This window comes from Labeo rohita, chromosome 18 (assembly GCF_022985175.1).
Source record: "Labeo rohita strain BAU-BD-2019 chromosome 18, IGBB_LRoh.1.0, whole genome shotgun sequence".
Taxonomy (NCBI): Eukaryota; Metazoa; Chordata; class Actinopteri; order Cypriniformes; family Cyprinidae; genus Labeo; species Labeo rohita.
In genome coordinates this window covers 2,142,448-2,163,023 of record NC_066886.1, presented here as the reverse complement: position 1 = coordinate 2,163,023, position 20,576 = coordinate 2,142,448, and the positions used below count along the sequence as shown (strand labels likewise).

The following is a 20,576-nucleotide window of genomic DNA, read 5'->3' as shown; positions in this document are numbered from 1 at the left end:
TGCCACCTTGCAGTGCATTTTCTTAGCAATGACATCTGATTGTGTGGAGTGTTCGGGTGTTTCCTCGCTGTAAGAGAGCGTCTCTCTCCTCACCCCGGTTGTAAAGTACATGCAGTGTTGTGACACTGTTTATTTCTGCTGCTGTTGCTGTGTGTGTGTGTGTGTGTGTGTGTGTGTGTGTGTGTGTCTGTATGTGTGTGATGTCACTTCGATCTGATCCCTCTAGTCAGACACGACAGCAGAATTTCTCATGGTCCGTTTGCACGACACACACACTCGCGAACTCGCACACAACATGATCTGATGCGCTGACCCCAGCATCCTCCGTCACAGTGTCACGCCTGCCAAAAGTGTCATAAAAAACTCTAGCCGTGGTGTTTTCACTCCCTCAACTGCCCAAATGTGCTTCAGATTGTTTCTTGTGTCAGTGTTTCATTGATTTGTAAGGTTTATAGAGGGATAGTTCACCAAACATGAAATGTCTGTCATCATTTACTCACCCTCATGTTGTTTTGAATAGTCTTCTTTCTTCGGTGAAACAAGAAATTAGTTTTTTTTTTTTGCAGAATATTCACAATGAACTTTTCTAGATCTTGAACAGGTCGTGCCAACCTCCAACAGCACAGAAAATCACATGATTCATGTGATACAGTTTATTCCAAGTTTTCTCTTGTATTAATCTTACATTTACATAAAGTGTTTTTTATTCATTTTATTCTCACCATGCTGCTGACACGGTTTAAATAATAGTATTAATAATAATAATAATAGATCCAAATATATAAGTGAGATTTAAGAGCATTTATACATATTTGAATATTTTCAGATTTTATTTTATTTTAGTTCAAGTTTTAGTAATTTTATATGAATCATTTTATCATTTTACTATTTGGATTAAAAAAAAATTACATTTACAATTATTTTTATTTCAGTTTTAATTCTAGCAATTTTATACTATTATAGTGTAATATTTAATAATATAACTTTATTTTTTATATTTTCAGTTTTCACTTTAATTTACGTTTTAGTAATTTTGTTATGTGCATTTTTTTTATTTGTACTATTTTCTTTTATATATCCATTTAGTTTTTTTTTTTTTTCAGTTTAAGTTTTAGAAATTGTATACTATTATAGTATTAAAAAAAAATAATGTAGCTTTTAACCTGTAACTTTTTTATATTTTCAGTTTTCATTTTAATTCAAGTTTTAGTAATTTAAAAATTTTTTTTTTTAGCCATTTAGCTTTTTTTGTTTCAGTCTGGGTTTTAGTAATTGTATACTATTATAGTATGTTTTTTTTAATTAGGCATACATATTATACATATACATACATATATATATATATATTTAATTTTATAGGAATATATTAGGGATTATTTGAAAAAGTGTATGTATTTATTATGTATTATGTATGTATTTATTATATTTTTTATAGAATTTATATTATATATAAATACATATGTTTTTACATAAATAACATTTCTCTTAGATATATACATTAGTTTGTGTGTATTTATATATACACATAATAATTACACACAGTACACACACATATATTAGGCAAACTCAACTTTTATTTTGTATGTGATTAATCATGATTAATCATTTGACAGCCTATATATATATATAGCTTTTTATGTTAATTCTTTTAATTTTAATTTTAGATTAAGTCATTTTAATTTTTTTTTTATTTAATATTTTTTATTTGCTTTGTCATTTTTATTAGTTTATATATTTTATTTTATATTTTATTTCATTTAGCTAGTCATTTTAGCAGTTTAACATCAACTTACTTTTTTTTTTCCATCTAATTTCCATTTTTTTAAAAACATTTTCATCTAATATTTCTGTTTTATTTCAGTGTTATTTTAATGTTTTTGTAGTTGGTGATAACACTGATCCTGCCCTGCAGAAATCCTCTTTTTCTGTTCATACATTTATGGAGCTCTGGAGGGCAGGACGGTCAGCATTGCTTCAGTCTGTAAGACAGATGCTCGTCCACAGCCACTGAACTCAAACGTATAGCTCATGTGCTCGCAGACAGCAGCGGCGCCCAGAGAACTTTATCAGCCCTAAATAACAGCACGGATTCCCCGAACACAGCGCAGCTAAAATTACCAGAGCTTCACTCTCGCTAGTGAAGAGCTTTATTTTTAGTGGCTTTTGGAGCGGAACTGACCCATCTTCTTGTTCAAATGAGGCAAAGGCCCCATGGAGAGGAAAACAGGGTTTTATTTGGGGCACAATGAAATGTTCCATCTCCGGAAGTCTTATATATAAAATATAGCAGCATCACTCTGAGAAGTGGGTTGGTATGTTATATAATCATGTCAAAAAGCTCTTAAGACACGTGCGCGGGAAACAACCAAATCCTGTTAGTGTGATGTGAGTGAGGGAGATCCGTGGAAACATGAGGACTGGAAAAGAACAAAGACGCATGGTTGGTGGAAATAAGATGAGACGCAGTGAGTCAGAACAACTGGCAGAATATTCACACAGATAAAGAGATTACAAACAGACAGAAAAAACAGTCAAGAACATATACAAGTCATATTTCAGCTTCCAAAAAAAGAATGTATAAATCAGACACATACTCAAACTTGCATCATTGCAAAACTTTTTGCAAAAAGTTTTTTTTTTTATTGTGCATTTTGTGTGTGTCGATTGAGCCAAATGTTGCAAATAAATTTTTGTTTTTGTGGGCCGTTGATACATTTTTTTCACATTTTATTTTGGATTATTATCAGATGCCTTTACAAACGATTTAGGTGTATTTTCTATTTTCTATTTTGAGATTTGGCATGAAAATTAATTACATTTTTATTGTTTATAAGTATGAAACTCGATTTATACATTCTAATGATATATCATAATTTAGAATTAAATAATATTAACACTTTAATGTTAATTTATATGAAAAAATACTTTATTACAATTATATAGTGTTTTCAGTCATTATATTTTCTATTTGACCTTTGAAAAAAAGGGGAAAAAAAATTTAATAAAGAAATCAAGGCTATTTTATTATTTTCATGACAATTAATTACATTTGTATTATTCATAACAAAGGAATTTATGTATGTATGTATAATTGTAATAAAATATAACAGTTCATAATTAAATATTATAAAATAATGAATTATAATTATAATAATGAATTTTAATAATTATATATGTATTTTTTTGTTATTATTATATATGTATATGTATATATATATATATATATTACATTTTCTATTTGACCTTCCAAAAAAGGGGGAAAATAATCTGATTTTGCATAAAGAAATAAAGACTAAAAAATGCTTTATTACAGTCTTGTGAACCACTGTTTAAAAAAAATGGAAACTCAAATTCTGGATGCATTACAGTAATCAGATTAGGCTTAATTGTCATGAAAATGATGTCACAACACAAAAATAGTGACTAAAATCAGTGTCTTTTTATGCAAAATTGTTATTATTAGTAGTATTATTTCTTTTTTTCCCTATTGGTTGACTTTTGGGATGAATATGGCCTGTTGTTCTCAAGAGATTCACCACTTTACAGATAAACCACTTTATATTTGCATTTATGTTCTATGAATAAAAGAATCGCATATTGCAAAAGCAGCAATTAGCAGAGCAGGTAGATGTGATTTATTTAATGCATGTTAAACTCACACCTAAAAGAACATCACTAGAAACCTGCAATAATGCAAAGCCCTCAGTGCACCTTTTAATTAGAGTTAAGAGCTAATTACAGTGATATGCAGAGGACCGGCGTGTGTTTTAGATGATTATAGAGATATATTTTACATCTAAACACCAAGAGCTTCAGGGAACATCCTTGTACATCAGAAACATGCCAACCCACAAATTTATACATGTAAATAAATAACGTTTAGTTTTAAAGCTTAAATGTGGATTATCTTTTAGTAGAGATAGTGTTTCTGACAAAAAGACCCTGATAATCTCACGTGTTTCCTTTATAGTTTCAGAAGGGATCTCAACGATGTCTCAAACTGTGCTCAGATTTATGATAGGATTGTAAAACGCTGTTTCATGTTGACGTTTAGTCTCATGAGCAATGAAAGAACAACCTAAAATAAGGCTTAAGATGAGATCTGCATGAAGATCTTCAGCTCAGAATGAAATGACTCGAGAACCGCTGCAGGGCCTCAGTTCACCACAGACAATCACCAAACACACACATTCTACTGAGGGAAGAAAATAACCACAGAAAGACAGAGAGCGCTTGGAGCGGCCCATCTTCATCCAGAGGGGAGGATGAGGACGGGAGAATCCATTATGTGTCAGCAGAGGGAGTATCAGCACACAGAGCATCATGCTATCTCTATGTATGTCATCACACTGATTTGTGTCGAGGTGGATTAAATTTTGCATAAAAGCATCTTCCAAATGCATGAATATGTAATGTAATGGATTCGTTTTTGGTAGCAATCCAACATCAAACACTGTTTGCAACCTAATAAAATAGAAAGCGTTTCACTATTCTTTTTCCTTTATTTGCATATTTTTTTCTATTCCGAAGCCTGATGTTTGTCTTTGTGATCATTGTGTAATAATTTGCTTTCTTTTTGCAGCTAATGTCAGTTCAGCCAATGAGTGCCAAACTTCTACCGGCCACTTTTCACGATCTAGTCAAATCTTGTTCCTACTTATATAATTGAGCATTAATGATTTCAAAAGGCAAACATCTTTAGTTGAAAGAACATGCATTGATTAAGTATACACAAGAAGACGAGGAAAGGAAATATATTATATAACAATATGATATAAAACTTTCTCATTTAATCCATTATAATTGCAATCCATGCTTTTTTTTTTTTTATAGATACAATTGAGAAAATGATCTGTATCTCATTTCTAATTCAAAATACGCAACCTACAGACACACGCTCACAAAATAAGGATAAAATATTTATCTTTCCATATCCTTCATCTTCTGCACTGGAATTTAATCCTCTGTTTCACAACAATCAGTTCTCTTACACCATCTAATACACACACACACTCACTCGCGCGCCCTGAGGAGAATTCATCCCTCATTTAATCTCACGTTTGGGTGGAGTGACTCAGCTGCATGAGAAATAGTCTTTGAGTGGAGAGTGTGTCGTGTGTGTGTGTGATGTCCTTTGTCTCGTAGTGATGACCTCACTTCTGTCTCAATGTGATGACAGGCAGATGTGGGCACTCTTTCTTGTCATAGTTGATGTGAACTTGCATTAGAGATGTGACACACACACATACACACACAGACAGAGTAAATAAAGCAAGATCAATGTCAAGTGTAAATGGTCCAAACAGACGTTCAAGAGGAATGAATTCAATAACTAGACACTTATATCTTCTGAAGAACATGTGATTTGTGTTTACTTGTGCAAAATCTGCTGTTGCAATTCTAGAATGTTGTGGGTCATTGCCAGCGTGTTTCTATGTATCTCCTTAGGCATTCTGGTTGTTGCTATGTGTGGTGTTTTAGCTCTGTAAATGTTACTCCTCATCTTTTGTTTGTAATGTAATGTATCCTGCTGTTCCACATTCATGAATCGAGGAGAGGTGTTTCTCTCATCCTACAGATGCAGCAGTAGAGGAGTTTGAGCTGGTGTAGTACTCCTTCTCTGACTTTAATCTAATTCAGCACATATTACTCAACGCCCTCAAGGAGATGCTTTTTCCTTCAGTAAAACTGTGTTTTGCACGCTCATGTGCCACATACTGACCTGTATGCACAACAGACGTCAGCAAGAAAGTCTCTTATGAGTCACTTATTAGGCTCCAACAGAGCTTATATATGCATGCATGCACAGTATATTACTGCTGGACTTACAGTAAATGTAGACTAGTACACACACACACACAGGTTTTTGTGTTCAACTGTGTGGTGCTTAAGATAAGACGACTGACTAATGAAGCACTTGCTGCTGTGGCTTCACAGGAAATACCATGCTCGCGAGAAGGGGAGAAAAAACCTTGTTGTTGTACAAAAACACACAGCAGTTATTTTTTCTTATGTGCACTGTAGGACGTAATGTGGCACAAAGCATGTTTAGTGCATGTTCCATTATGCATTTTTACCCTCTTTAGTAAATGCAAAATCGACTGTTTTAATATATTTCTGTAAACTGACTCTTAAAAAGACACATGCTGAGAAATCAGATTTCTTGCAAGTCGCTCTGACATCAAACAGATAAATACATGAGTATATCAACATCTAAAATTAATTCAGTATGCATGTGTGTGTAGTCTCTTCTGCGTACTTCTGCGTACTCCATTTATTTGATCTAAAATACAGTAAAAATGTAAAATATTTTTAAAAATTTAAATAGCTGCTTTCTGTTGTAATATATTTTAAAATATAATTTATTCCTGTGATGAAAAGCTGGATTTTCAGCAGTCATTACTCCAGTCTTCAGTGTCACATGATCATTCAGAAGTTATTCTAGTGATTCTGTGATACATTTTTACAATTTTTCAAGAATTCTTGGATGAATAGAAAGATTCCATTCCATGTTGCAGCACCATGCGCAGCAAATCAACAGTGAATAACATTTCAGCACCATGGACAGCGAAGCAACACTGTGAACAACGTTTCAGAACCATGGACAGCAAATCGGCACCATGTATAATGCTTCAGTACCATGGACAGCGCATCAGCATAGTAACTATTTCTTCAGTACCATAGACAGCTCCAGCTCACAAATTTCCCACAGTGCTACAGGAATCTAATTCTAGAATTTCCAGAGACCACAGAATTCCAAAGCTCTCGTGTTTCACTGAGAATTGTCTTGCCGTGGAAGACAGCCTGGTGTGATGCCCGAAATAAACCTGGCATGGTGCCCAGTTGTCCATCAAATAAGCCTGGCCTGATGTCAGACAGAAGTGCATTGTGGGAGAGGCAGGGGGAGTGAAGTGAGAGTGCTGATTTTACCATCCAGATCCATGATAAACAAACATCCCCCCGGGGTAAACTCTGACCTGTGTGCCAAGAGATGGTGGCACCTGTAATTCAGCCAATCACTCTCACGGTGTAATAGCTGATGTCATGTGAGCTATGTGAGCACTAAAGATGCGCACTGAATGGTGATTTCTTTGGATTTACAATTCCTACATTCTGTTATTTCAGTGCATCTTTAATGTCTTGTGTATATTTGTTTAGAATGTAAGTGTGGAATTCCCGTTTATGCATTTGGCAGGTGCATTTTTCCAATGTGACTTACGTGCATTCAAGGTTTGTAGTTTATCCAGGGTACGCGTTCCCTGGGAATCAAACCCATGACCTTGGTGTTGCTATGGTCAAGAAATCTTGAGAGCAAGTTCAGCAGAGATGTTCTGTTTGAATGCACTTACAGTCTACTTCTGATATAAGTGCGTGTTTCACAGCTTATTCGATGTTAAACACTAATGTTGTAGCTGTCAATCTGTCTCAGGTTATGTGAAATGGCAGAAATGCAGTCGTAGAGCGAGACAAAAACTCCTGTTAAGTGTGAGGAAAGATTATGAGGGGGAACTTGAACAAAAATGTCAGACATTGTAGGAAATTTTTTTAATACTTTTTACTTTTGTAGAGCACATTCCTGGTTTAATTTTGCACAATTCATAAATCTTTTTGTTTGGCCTTGGCTTGTGAGCCTTTTCCTTTTCCTTGTTTGAAGTGCACATACTGGACCTTGAAAAACAGTCTAGTTCATCTTTGCAATCTTTTATCAAAATGTAATTGCTCCACCTCTGAAATGACCTTTCTTTCCTCCTGATGTCACCCAGGCTGCGCAGATTATTGGATGTGCCAACAGCCAAAAGTTTTTAGGGCATTATTTTAGCAAACTTGAATTCACCTGAATCCTCCCTTGTATGTAATGCCCATTTATTTTTTCCCAGTATTTTATTTTATTTTATTTTATTTTTGTTAAACATCCTGTTTACCTTGGCTTCGCTTGATGGATGTCATGGGTTACCTTGTAATTTTGACTTTTAAGATCCATTGCAACTTCTTGATATTTCCTAATAGTGTTCTTTATTGTGATTACATGTTTTATTTATGAGTTAGAGCAGTACTTCTCAACCTGACTCCAAGATGTCCCACTTTATATTCACATTATATTCAAGTGACTAATAGCTTTCCTCTGCTACATCTGCACTAATGACAAGGTTTTGCTTGTTTATTTGTTTTTAATTTACAGAAACTACGACTATAGATTATAATAAGTAAGTAATTAAAATAATTTAATTTCAGGAGCTGAATGTTTCTCAGGGATCCCTCTCTTCTTAACCAATGCATTTACATGACTTCTACTGTGTGTGATTTACTGCGTAAGGATTAAGATTAAAACAAAACAAAACAAAAATCATTATTTTCATTTGTTTTAGCTTTTTTTTGTAAAGCTTGTTATGTCTATTTTTAAACCAATTTAAGCCATCTTGAGGTCTGCTGTTTAAGAACCACTGAGTTAGTTACCAGTCTAAACAGACTAGTATTCTTTTCTACTAGTCTGCGAGAGTATCTTTAGTAAATGGTTTGGCTGGAGTTGTTGCAAAACTGCATAATTGACATCATTAATGAAGACATTAATGAGCTTAAAGGGTAGGAAACACTAAATACGAATGTGTTGAGTATAATGATTTTAATCAGAGACCAGAGTCCTCCGTGTGTGTGTTGGCACCACCTAATAAAATGTGTCTTATGAAGCAAAAACACTTAACCGGAGTGCCGAGTGCTCAGATCTGCCTCTATCCCATCAGTTAACTGGACTGAATTATTTAAACTCTAAACACATAGGGGGAAACGGAGAGATATTCATTATCTGTATTAATCTTTTGTCTCTCTGTCTTTGCAGGCTAAGAAGCAGGAACTGCCTCGCGAGGAACAGGGTCCGTCCATCAAGAACCTGGACTTCTGGCCCAAACTGATCACGTTGATGGTGTCTGTAATTGATGAGGACAGAATGGCCTACACACCCATCATTAACCAGTACGTATCACACACACACTGTGAAGCCGTCCGAATGCATTTGTTTCATATGTTGCTGTTTTTCCCACAAGAAAGAAAAACTGCAATAGCTCATTGCAGATAGCTCATAATATATGTAACATATTATATATATTATCTGAGTTTTTTCTCCTAGACAGCAGCGAGATTAAATGAAGAGCTTCCCAGATGACTGACAGGGTCTGTTTCAATAAGCGAGCCAAGGAATGTTTGCAAAGCAAAGCAAGATTTCAGATTTTCCAAGACACTTTAGCAACCAAAAGATCAGAGATCTCTGTATGAACTTGACCATTTCTCGTTAAATTCTTCTTCGATCAAATGATCTGACTATATTCGTTTTAAAGCTGTGCACTCAAAAACATCTGAGACAAAGTTGATACTGAGAATCTCCAGAGATATAAAAGAGCAATGTCTGAGCATTGAAATCTTTCCTTTGTTCTATGATGATTTTGGGGTGTTCTGAAAGTGTGGATTGCAGTATTTTATAAGGACATTGCAATGAAATGCAATATGTGACGTACGTGTGTGTGTGTATGTGCGCAAAATAGACATCGATAGCTATTCTCCAACAGAAATTCACAGGCAGGCATTAGTTGTGAATAATTCAGCATCTTGGACAAACCTAGAGATCCCTCGATTCGCTTCAAGTGTTTCTGTTTATTCAACTCTCTCTTATCTTTTTACTCACCTTTTGCAGTAGTCTGAGTATGTGAGATGTTACTGGACTTATAGGGTCATTAATTTTGCTCTTGATTAAATACTGAAGAGAAAAACTAGCGTTGCTTGGAAATCACACTGCTCTTCAAAAACAAAATGCAGCAACTCTGCATCTGAGAAAAATGACTGATTTAATGTTTTGATTGAGTTTTAACTGATTTGATGTTGGTTGTTTTCTCTAAATTGGAGACAAACCTGTCTGTTACGGGCAAAATAAGTTGTTTCACTGTTTTGTTTTAGGATTAAATTCAGCATCAGACTCGCTTTACTGCACACAAGAATCAACATATAATGCAAGATTATGTTGCAACGACAAACCAATCACAGTTGACATCATGTCTTGTTTTGAGTAATGAACATTCTATCAATTCATTGTGAGATTTTTAAACAATGATCGTATATTTATTAATGTATAAAGTTTACCAACATCAGATAGTACATTGAGGTTTATGTTAGAAAATAAATTATGGATGGAGTGTGTGGGTTCAGAGATTTGTGCTGAATTATTTGGTATTTGTTTAGAACAACCTCTGAGCAGAATATTGGAGGAATATTAGTACAGCACTGCCACACAAACTCTGAAATAAAGGAAATAAATCTTTGTTTCAACAGGCAGCAGAAAACAAATCCAAAACACATTCATAGAAAGCTTTGAACTTTTGGAAAGGATTGGATTTCAGGTTTTCATTATTAGGGATGAGGCATTTTTCAAATGTCGTGCATAAAATATCATCTCGAGCTTCATCTGAATGCACTCTTTCCCAAAGTAATAAATGATGTGAAATGTGTGTGCAATTTCACACACACACGCACACACACACACAAACGACATAAATATGTGAATTACAGCAATGCCTCAAAAGCTTACACTAATAGTTTGGTAAGAATTTTTAATGCTTTTGAAAGATGTCTCTTCTGCTCACTAAGGCTGCATTTATTTATACAGTAAAAATGTGATATATTATTTTGATTTAAAATAGCTATTTTCTATGTGAATATATTGTAAATTGTAATTTATAGCTGTGATCAAAGCTGAATTTCAGCATCATTATTCCAGTCTTCAGTGTCGCATGATGCTTCAGAAATCATTCTAATATGCTTATTTGCTGCTCAAGAAACATCCTAACATATTAAAGCAGTTTTGCGTAATAAATCACTTTATAGCAAAATGGCTTGTGAACGATGTTTCATGCTGAATTTAAGTTACTGCTGTAGTATTATCTGAACAAATGGATCTGGTTCATTATTTGCAAAATGACAGTGTGGAGGGTCAGCCCTAAAGATTTGAGAACCAAATTGGATTTTGGTGCTTTATAAAAGTCTAAAATTCATTTTTACAGCACAGAATCTGTCAGAGCAAAGAATCTGTCAGAGCAAAGAATCATTCAGAGCGAGAGATTCTCATTAAATGTAGCGTAGTAAATGACTCGGTTAGGAACGCGTCCTTCCATCACTATGAGAGTTTATGATCATCCTGTGTTCATCTGCATCCGTATGTGTCCATCTCTGAGAGCTGCTTCTGTCGCTCCTAAAGCAATTAAAGCGGGTTGGGTCTGGTGTAGATTGATCTGAGATTGTTTTTGATCAGTGGGGGAGAGCAGAGGACTGATCGCTTCACTCCCTGATACGGTACGGCGGCGGTTGCCATGGAAACAGCGCGTGTGATGGGATGGAATTGGTGGTCGTAGGCAGAATGTGCTCGTATGTGGAAAACACACATGCGTGTAAAAGCGGGGCAGGACCCTTTTACAGGCCTCTCTTCTCTTTGTCATAGTGGTGGAAGGATGTGTTTCTAACTGGATTCTTGTCATATGATCAGTTACATCTGTGTCAGGAATACAGGTGTTTTTAAGAGGGTTTGTGTGTTAAGTAGTGAATGGAGATTCAGAGGTGGAGTGACCAGAAACTCCAAAACCTAGACTAGACCTCTAGAACTGACTCTGCTTGAAATGCTGGATTATAGTATTCATTTCATTTTTAAACACTTATTTATTATTCTTTTTCTTTCTTTCTTTCTTTCTTTCTTTCTTTAGGAATTTCTAAAAATTATTCTAGTAAAAATTTCATTAAAAAAAATTCATTAAAATATATATTTAACAAATTTCAAACACTTATTTATTTATGGATTATTTATGGATTACAGTATTCATTTTATTTATAAACACTTATTTATTATTCATTTTCTTTCTTTCTTCTTTCTTTCTTTCTTTAGGAATTTCTAAAAAGTATTTGAGTAAAAATTCATTAAAATATATATTTAACCAATTTCAATCAATTATTTATTTATCTCACTTTCATGTAATGTTTTTTTTTATTTTTGTAATTTATAATAAAAAAAATTCCAATAAAAAATTAATTAAAATATATACTAAATGTGTTATTGCATTCATTTCAAAATTTCAAGCACTTATTTATTATTCATTCTTACATTTAATGTTTTCTTTATTTATTTATGGAGTTTTTAATACAATAATTTTTAATTTGAATCACTTTTTTAAAATATAGATTTTTTTTTAGAATTATTTGTTTATTTTGTGTTTCTAAATATAAAATAAATGTCTCATTTTTAAAGTAATTAATTTGAATTCATTGCTGAATATATGAGGTACACCTAGGTCTAGACAAGGACTACTAGATCAGGATGGAGTGATGATAAATGCATAACTGTACTGTTGTAACAAAGTCTGTGTTTTATTTACTTTCAGGTTCCCTCAAGAGTTGAATATGGGTAGAATTAGTGCTGAAATCATGTGGACTCTCTTCGCCATGGATATGAAGTACGCAATGGAGGGTGAGTTTCTTCTGCTCCGGTTTTTACCGTCTCTGTGGGGTTGTTGGCGTGTTTTTACTTCTGACTGTGTTTCTGTTCAGATCTGAGAGCAACACATGTCACAGATCGATTGTTTCCGAGCAGAACTCAAGCTGGTTTTACATCACACTTGGCCCGAGTGTTTGAGAAACGCCATATGTGATGTAGGTTTATGTTTGGCTCTTTCTGCAGCCTCTTTCATGCTTTTCAAGGAGCAATATTATTTGGTTTGGCAGCAGTTTGTCTGAAGTCTCCCTATAACGCACCTATAACATTTCCTTGAACCAGGAACAGTAAATGTAATGATATGTAAAATGGGCGGTCATATGTTAATGAGCGGTGATGTCATCACCATGCTTTCGAATAAGTTGTTTCTGCAAATTTGATCTGGCTGGACTGGAGAGGAAGCTCTGTGTTCAGTATGTCTGCAAACTACATTAAAATTAAATTTCTATTGTGAGTGGCTTTGGATAAATGTAAATGCAAATGTGATACAGACTCTTCAAGGAGTGTTGTTATGTGTTGTTTGATGCTGATGGCAGTAGGACAGTTTGGCTTCAGTGTTTCAAAAATAAATTTGGAACAAACTTTCTAGGATTCAGATTCACCTGTGATATTTGATTCAAACCACAGATGGTCTGCTGTCAAAGGCTGAGACACACACAGACACGCACACACACACACACAGTCTGCTGTGCTTCTGACCACAGATTGTCTGCTTTTGAAAGTTGAGAGAATAAAAGGACACACACACAGACACAAAACTGTTCTTGAAAGTAAAAGGTGAATGAACTGCAAGGTTATTCTCTCCTCCACACACAAACACCCACACACACACACGACAGTAGATCATTTAAAAGGCAATTCCCTCTGATTCAAACTCACATTCTCATTGAGGACATGCCATAGGCTTCTGTTACTTTTAAATAAAGCTAACGCAAACCTTTAAAGACAGCGTTTTTAATTTCATGAAACCTGTATAATGCATTTTTTAAGGTTTTCATAATGCTTTCTAATGCACTCTTTAATCTTCTGTATCTTTCATAAATCATTTAAATACACTGTTAATTCATGAGCACACTTTTAGAGACTGCAGTACATTATAAAAAAGTATGTCACAAGGAATTTGGTTTTGATCTTATATCATACTGAATTTTCGAAAACTGTGAGCCTGAATAGTTGAGTCTTTTGTACTTTTTTCTGTAGAATCATTATTTTTACTATAATTACTGCTAAATTATTTTGATGCTTCCTTATCCAGTATCCCGAGTAAGTAGTAAGTTCTGGGCTCGGACACGTTTGTTCGCGTTGCGGTCTGAGCTGATAAACGGTCCACACTGTGCAGCTAAAACGAGTAGCGCTTTTTTGTTATGCTTGTCCTTTCTCATATTTAACAGAAATAGCAGCTCTTATGAGTTGAACAATGTGGTGGTCGTGCCAGTGCAACCGCTTACAAAATTTAGTCGCACAGACAGAAAACATGGTCGGAGTCTGGAGCCCTGGAAAAAAACTATTGTGGAAGTCAATGGCTACCGTCAACTGTTTGGTTTCCCACATTCTTCAAAATATCTTCTTTTGTGTTCAACAGAAGAAAGAAACTCGTACAGGTTTGGAACATGTGGAGGCATATTAAATGACAGGATTTTCTTTTTTTTGTCCCATTAAGACAGACAATATGAACAGTGATATTGAAAACAGTGCAATAGAATTTCACATCTCACAGACTGAAGATTTGCACACACACAATAAAACACACCAGGGATGACCTGCAGCCGATGTCCTGCTGCTGCTGTTTCTGTGGTATTTGAGCGTTTATATCTTCTTCTTGGAGGTGTGTGTGTCACAACCTTTGACAGCACACGCACACACACACACACACACAGCCTTTTTGAACTGAACCATCTTTAGGTTGCCATAGGAACCAGGTGTCGAGATAATGGCAATCTATAGATTTCACACACACACACACACACACACACACACACACACACACAGTGTTACCGCACACCTCTCAGCCTCTGCTGTCATTTCTTTTTTAATATGGATTGACATGTTAACGTGAGATGTCACAGAAAAGAAAAGCTCAAACCTTTGTGCAGTTTCATTTTCCTTTCATTTGTGTTTTTTTTCTGGAGGGCACGTTCAGAAATCTCTTCATTTGAATATAATCCAGATTAGTTTGTGTTGACACGTTGACGTTGATGTGAGGCAGAATGCATTTGCTTTAAGGCACATAAACACAAACACACACACTTGATCTGTAAGTCTGAACTTTTTGACTTAGCATTTAAAAACCTGCAATTTTGGATTTAGCATTTGTGTTTTGACAATGTGCGTTTGGATGTTTGTTTTTACTTTTACATTGTTGCTGTTTAAGATTTGGGATAGTCATATCGACTCGCCATATCGAATTGTGAACAATGTATTGTACGGTTTGTTCTTCTTTCATAAGTCGCTTTTGATAAAAGCACGAATGTAATACGCACCCAAACCTGTATTTTTGTTTAGATGCTCTCATTAGAATCTCAAATGACAGTGGCTATGAAAAATACAAATCCCATTTGCTCTGTAGCCTCTCTGTGTAAGATATAAATAATCATATTGTATTGATCTCCTTCTGCACTGGGTGGTAAAATATTGACATTTTCTGCTCAACGGAATAGCATTATCAGTTCTGCTTTAAAATCCCAGCATGCATTCGCTTCTTTGTGCTAATGTAATAAATAAATATTACAGAAATGTAAGCTAGAAGCAAACCTGGCACTCACAATAAGACTTTTAGATCACACTTGGATCAAACTCTGTTCGTCTTTGGTGTTATGAATAGAAAATAGCTTGATTCAGTATGGATCCGCACCAAAAAAGCACATATTCAGCAGTGAGTGTTCACAGCTGCTGTACTCAGATCTGAAATGAGTGTCATGCTGGACTGAGCGATAAACTTTATTACCTCAGTTATGAGAGTTATATCGTTCTCATAACCTAATAATCAGTTAACAGCAAAGCTTCACTGGTTCAACTGTAAATGAGTGCAGTATTGTCAAAGTATTGAAGTACTTACATTGAACAAGTCTGTGAAATTAAAGAAATTAAAGTCTAATAAATGGACTACAATGGTCCAAACACTACTGGCTAGTAGTGGAAATATTGTGTTTTTTAGCAAATTTAAGAGAGATTAAAATCTCCAAAATTTTTAGGTTCCTTATGAAGATCTTTAACCTTAAAACTGGTAATATCTCAATTTAAACAAAAGAGTTACAAACAAACAAATAAATTCATTTCTTTTAGGTACAAAATTATATTTTATATATATAATATTAATTTTTTAATTATATAACTAATTATATATATATTTTATTATTTTATATATATACTATTGTTGTTAAATTATTATTAATTATATATTTATTGTTCATTATTTATTAATTTTATTCTATTTTGTTTTGCCATTTGTAGTTTGAAATTGCCATTTTTAATTGAGATTTTATCAGATGTAGATTGCAAGATTTTCACTTGCATTGATTTTTTCAAAATTATTTCAAATTTATTTATTCAAATGTATTCAATTTATTTGAAATTATATTCTCCATAATTATTTAAAAAAAAAAAAGAAAAAGAAAAAAACAGTGAAAGAGAGCCATATCTAAATATTCAGGTATACACTAGTCAACATTTGAAGTGGATCAAAACCTTTCACCAAAACAATACCCGTTCTTGTCTTAGGACAACTTTCCACTTCAAATGTTGACTACTATATATATATATATATATATATATATATATAGACACATATATACATACATATATATATACATATATGTATATACTTACATATTTATGGCTCTCTTTCTCTGTTTTTTTTTTTTTTTTTCTTCAGTGCAGCTGCTCAAAATCGAGTGAGGTTTCAGAGCTGTAACTCTGTTTTTAAAATCTTCTTTGTATGTCAGCATGCTTTTTATTGTGGTTGTTATCAGTGGAAAAACTGACTTGTGGATTACAGCAAATCTGCTCTTCCACCCGGAGCCGCCACCTGCCCGAACGGACGAGCGCTGACGCTCCGAGATTAAAGAACACGATCTCATGCATACGGTCCGGCATGTGTTTGAGCATCTTTTTGCAGTGCATATACTGCATGCGTACAGCATATATTTATCCCAGCACATTTAAAGCAAAATAATTTCACACAATGACATGTCATGAATATCTAAGGCAGGTTTTTTACATATATTAGCATGATGATTTATCCGTATCTAGTAAATACACATATGAAGTGATTGCATACCAGCAATCCCTCTCACTCTGTCTCTCTCTCTTTATATATCTCCCCTTATTTCTTTTTCTCACAGAGTGTGACATATTGTTCATTAATGTAAAAGACATCAGGCGAACAGCTGTGCGGCTCAGATTAGGAGCTCCAGTAGATTATTCTGGGTGGTTGCATTTTAGAACAGATCTCTAGAAATGTACATCAAATCTGTGGGATTTGTTGTTCATCATTTATCATTCTGGGTTTGTTAAAATCACTTTCTAAATATGAGCATTAGTGACAGTGATGGTTGACTTAGTAAACAGCTCATCTTGTGTGTCGCTGATGTTAATGAGATACTGATCCACACAGCTGGAAGATCTGATGGACATATGATGTCAGGATGCCAGAGAGACGCTGTACAAAAAAATCCATCAAAAACACACGCGCAACACAGCAGGAGTATGTGTATGTGTGTGTACAGATGATTTTACCCTGAAGCAGAAGAATATTTCAAAAGAAAACCGACATGTTGTGCATGTTGTCTTTTCTTAAATAAAACCCCTGAGTGGTTACAATTTAGCTTTCGGTTTGAATGTGTTTTATCTGCATGACAAATAAGATGCGTGCAAAGAAAACTGTGCAGGAGCATAAGCGTTAAGCTTTCTGTTTAAGATGAGATGTTTGATCATCTCCGACAGAGGGTTGCATGTGAACTATCTCTTACCCAGACTCATATACTCAGTGTCTCTCATTTAACCTGGCCAGGCAATGAACCCTTAAAATAAACCCTCTGAGAGCACCAATCTACTCATCCCAGAATCATTTACATATGACATCAGGCTCATCTGATAGTCTGGATGAATCCTCCTCCAGAGCTTTAAAGGAGTAGTTCGCACAAAAATTAAAATGTGCTGAAAACCTCTTTGACCTCAGGCCTCAATGCAGCATCGCATCAGTTGCTCACCAATGGATCCTCTGAAGTGAATGGGTGCTGTCAAAATGAGAGTCCAAAGAGCTGTTAAAAACATCACAATAATCCACAAGTAATTCACACCACTCCAGTCTATCATTTGACATCTTGTGAGAAGAAAAGCTGCATGTTTGTAAAAACATGACGTTTTTAACTAAAATTTAGTCTGTAATCCATATAAATGCTTCCTCCAGTAAAAAAGTAGTCAATTTCCTGTCTCTCACATCAAAATCATCCCACATATTTGTTTTAAACTGTTTTGGACTGTTTTGGCTAGTTAACAGTCTGCACAGATTTCTCTCCTGATTCAGGAGAGCATTGTTATGGATTATGATCTCTGTAAATAATGGTTTTAAGTTAAAAAAATGTCTCAATAATGGATTTGTTTTTTACAAACATGCAGCTTTTGGCTTCTTAAGATGTTAACTGATGGACTGGAGTGGTGTGGATTACTTGTGGATTATTGTGATGTTTTTATCAGCTGTTTGGACTCTCATTCTGACGGCACCCATTCACTGCAGAGGATCCATTGGTGAGCAGATGACACATTTCTCCAAATCAGGTGAAGACACAAACTCATCTACGTTTTGGATGACCTGAGAGTGAGGACATTTTCTGCTAAATGTTATTTTTGGTGAGCTATTCCTTTAAAAATGTAGTGTGTAATTTCTGCACTGTTGGCTGCACCAAACAGAAATAATGAGGAGGGAATTCACTCCAGTTTATTTTGCATGTGCTTTCTGCTTTGTTCTAGCACCTGATTCACTAAAGGAATTATGCAAATCAGGTAACGGCACAAAATGTGTGCTCAACACAATTAGCACGGTGAAATTCCCCATCTCGCAGGTCGGTTCAGAGTGTTAGGCTGATCTGACACATGGCTGCTTTGTAGGAAATTCAGTGAAAATCTTATTTATTAACCGTGTACCAGCAATCTACTTTATAAAAGAAAGGGAGTGTGCAATGAATATGTATGTTAAGTCATTGTCATTCATCACAAACATGCCTTTTTTCGTTGTATGTAAATCAAGTTTATTATAGATTGCACTGTTAGTATGCACAAAAATCTATTGAGTAAGATGTTTGTGTATAGTTTTATCGATAAGTCCAACAGTAATTCATCAAAATGTGATCAAATAAGGTAGAAAAGTGTGTAATTAGGTATTTATTCACATATTTTGACATTTAAATTAGCCGATTGTTTGGATCGCAGTGGCAGACTGATGATGTAAGTTCCAGTAAAGTAACCAAACACTCAGAACCGACCTGTGAGATGGGGAATTACACCATGCAAATTGCTTTCAGCACAGATTTTATGGGCACGCTTGTGTCGTTACCTGATTTGCATAACTGTTTTAGTGAATCACTATCAGTCGGTGCTATTAATTCTTAGTGATTCCACCCAGCAGTGTTTGCACTCTTCAGGAAGTCAATATACTGAAGGCTTATATTTATAATTAACACTGCACATTAAAGTGGGATTAGCAAGCATGTTTGGGTTTAAACTACACCCTAAAAAAATATTTTATTTTACAATAAAATGCTGTTAAATGTCATGTTTAATTCAATATGCCACTTGCTTTATTTGTAATTATTTGTGACATTTAGTAGCAATTTTTGAGCATTTTTTTTTGTTTATGTTTTTGAAAAAGTCTTTTATGCTCACTACTGCTGCATTTGTTTGATCAAAAATACAGTAAAAAGAGTAATTACAATTTCAAACGACTGTTTCCTATTTGAATATGTTTTATAATGTAATTTATTTCTGTGATCATACACTACCATTTCATCTGGTCTTCAAGGCTGCGTTTATTTGCTTAAAAATACAGTAAAAAATAGTAAAATTGTAAAAATGATTACCATTTAAAATAGCTGTTTTCTATGTGAATATATTGTAAAATATAATATATTCTTGTAATGCAAAGCTGAATTTTCAGCATCATAAGTGTCACATGATCAGAAATTATTCTAATATTCTAAATTATTCTAAATGATTCTATATATATAGTTAATATTTTTGTGGAGTCCATGGAAATGGAATAACAACATATAGACTTAAAATAGAAATCTGCTGTAGCATTTTAAATATATTATCACTTTTGATCAATTTAATATATTTGCTCTATTTACCATTACTATAAATGAATAAGAAATTATAAAATGATTAATAGTGAGGTAATGAAATAAAATGAAAAAATCTTACCAACCCCAAACGTTTGTGTGTATTTATCAGTTTTAATATCTGAAAACTCCGGGTGAGTTTAAATATTTGTAAAAATGTGTTGACATAAACTTCAGTCACAGCTAATTGGTAAAATAAGAGCTGAGTTACGGTTTTAATTAGTTTCATTTAATCTGACTGATGAAAAGTGTTCCACGTAAATTGCGTTTGGAAATTTTAATCTGTTTTTCAGAAAACAAAATAAAAGCAATCAAGTTTGCATTTATTTTCATTACGGTTGTATTTTGTCAAACCTCTCTCGGCTTGCAAATCATTTACTTGTACAAAACTTTCCTTCCCACGTGCCTTACAGTATCAGCCGTGTCCTTAGCTAACGTTTACCGAGTCGTGTGCAGATAGATAAAAGGACATAATGAATCGAGCTGTAGAGTTGAAAAGCTGGTCCATCATCCTCCAGGGGTCACTTCCTCCACATGGACAGAACTAACTCTCTCTGACCTGTTTATTCATGGTGGCTCAGGACACCCAATTCATTTAGAAACTTCTACCCAGAAGCACTTAGGAGCACACAAGTTATTTGTCACCAAATATGTTGCCTGTGTGTATGTGTGTGCGTTTCTCGCTTAATAGAGACTTTGATGTACTTCCTGTTTGGTGCCCTGAG

General features: G+C 34.4%; 1 protein-coding gene across 3 annotated transcripts in view; it reads left to right on the top strand.

The window, feature by feature from the left end:
• LOC127180653 (protein unc-13 homolog C) overlaps positions 1–20,576 on the top strand; it is a 167,491-nt gene that overhangs the window by 74,821 nt on the left and 72,094 nt on the right. For all 3 annotated transcript variants that reach the window (XM_051134831.1, XM_051134832.1, XM_051134830.1), the window contains exons 17-18: positions 8,834–8,967; positions 12,408–12,493. In XM_051134831.1, the coding sequence (XP_050990788.1) occupies positions 8,834–8,967; positions 12,408–12,493 (220 nt within the window). The remainder of the gene's footprint in view (positions 1–8,833; positions 8,968–12,407; positions 12,494–20,576) is intronic.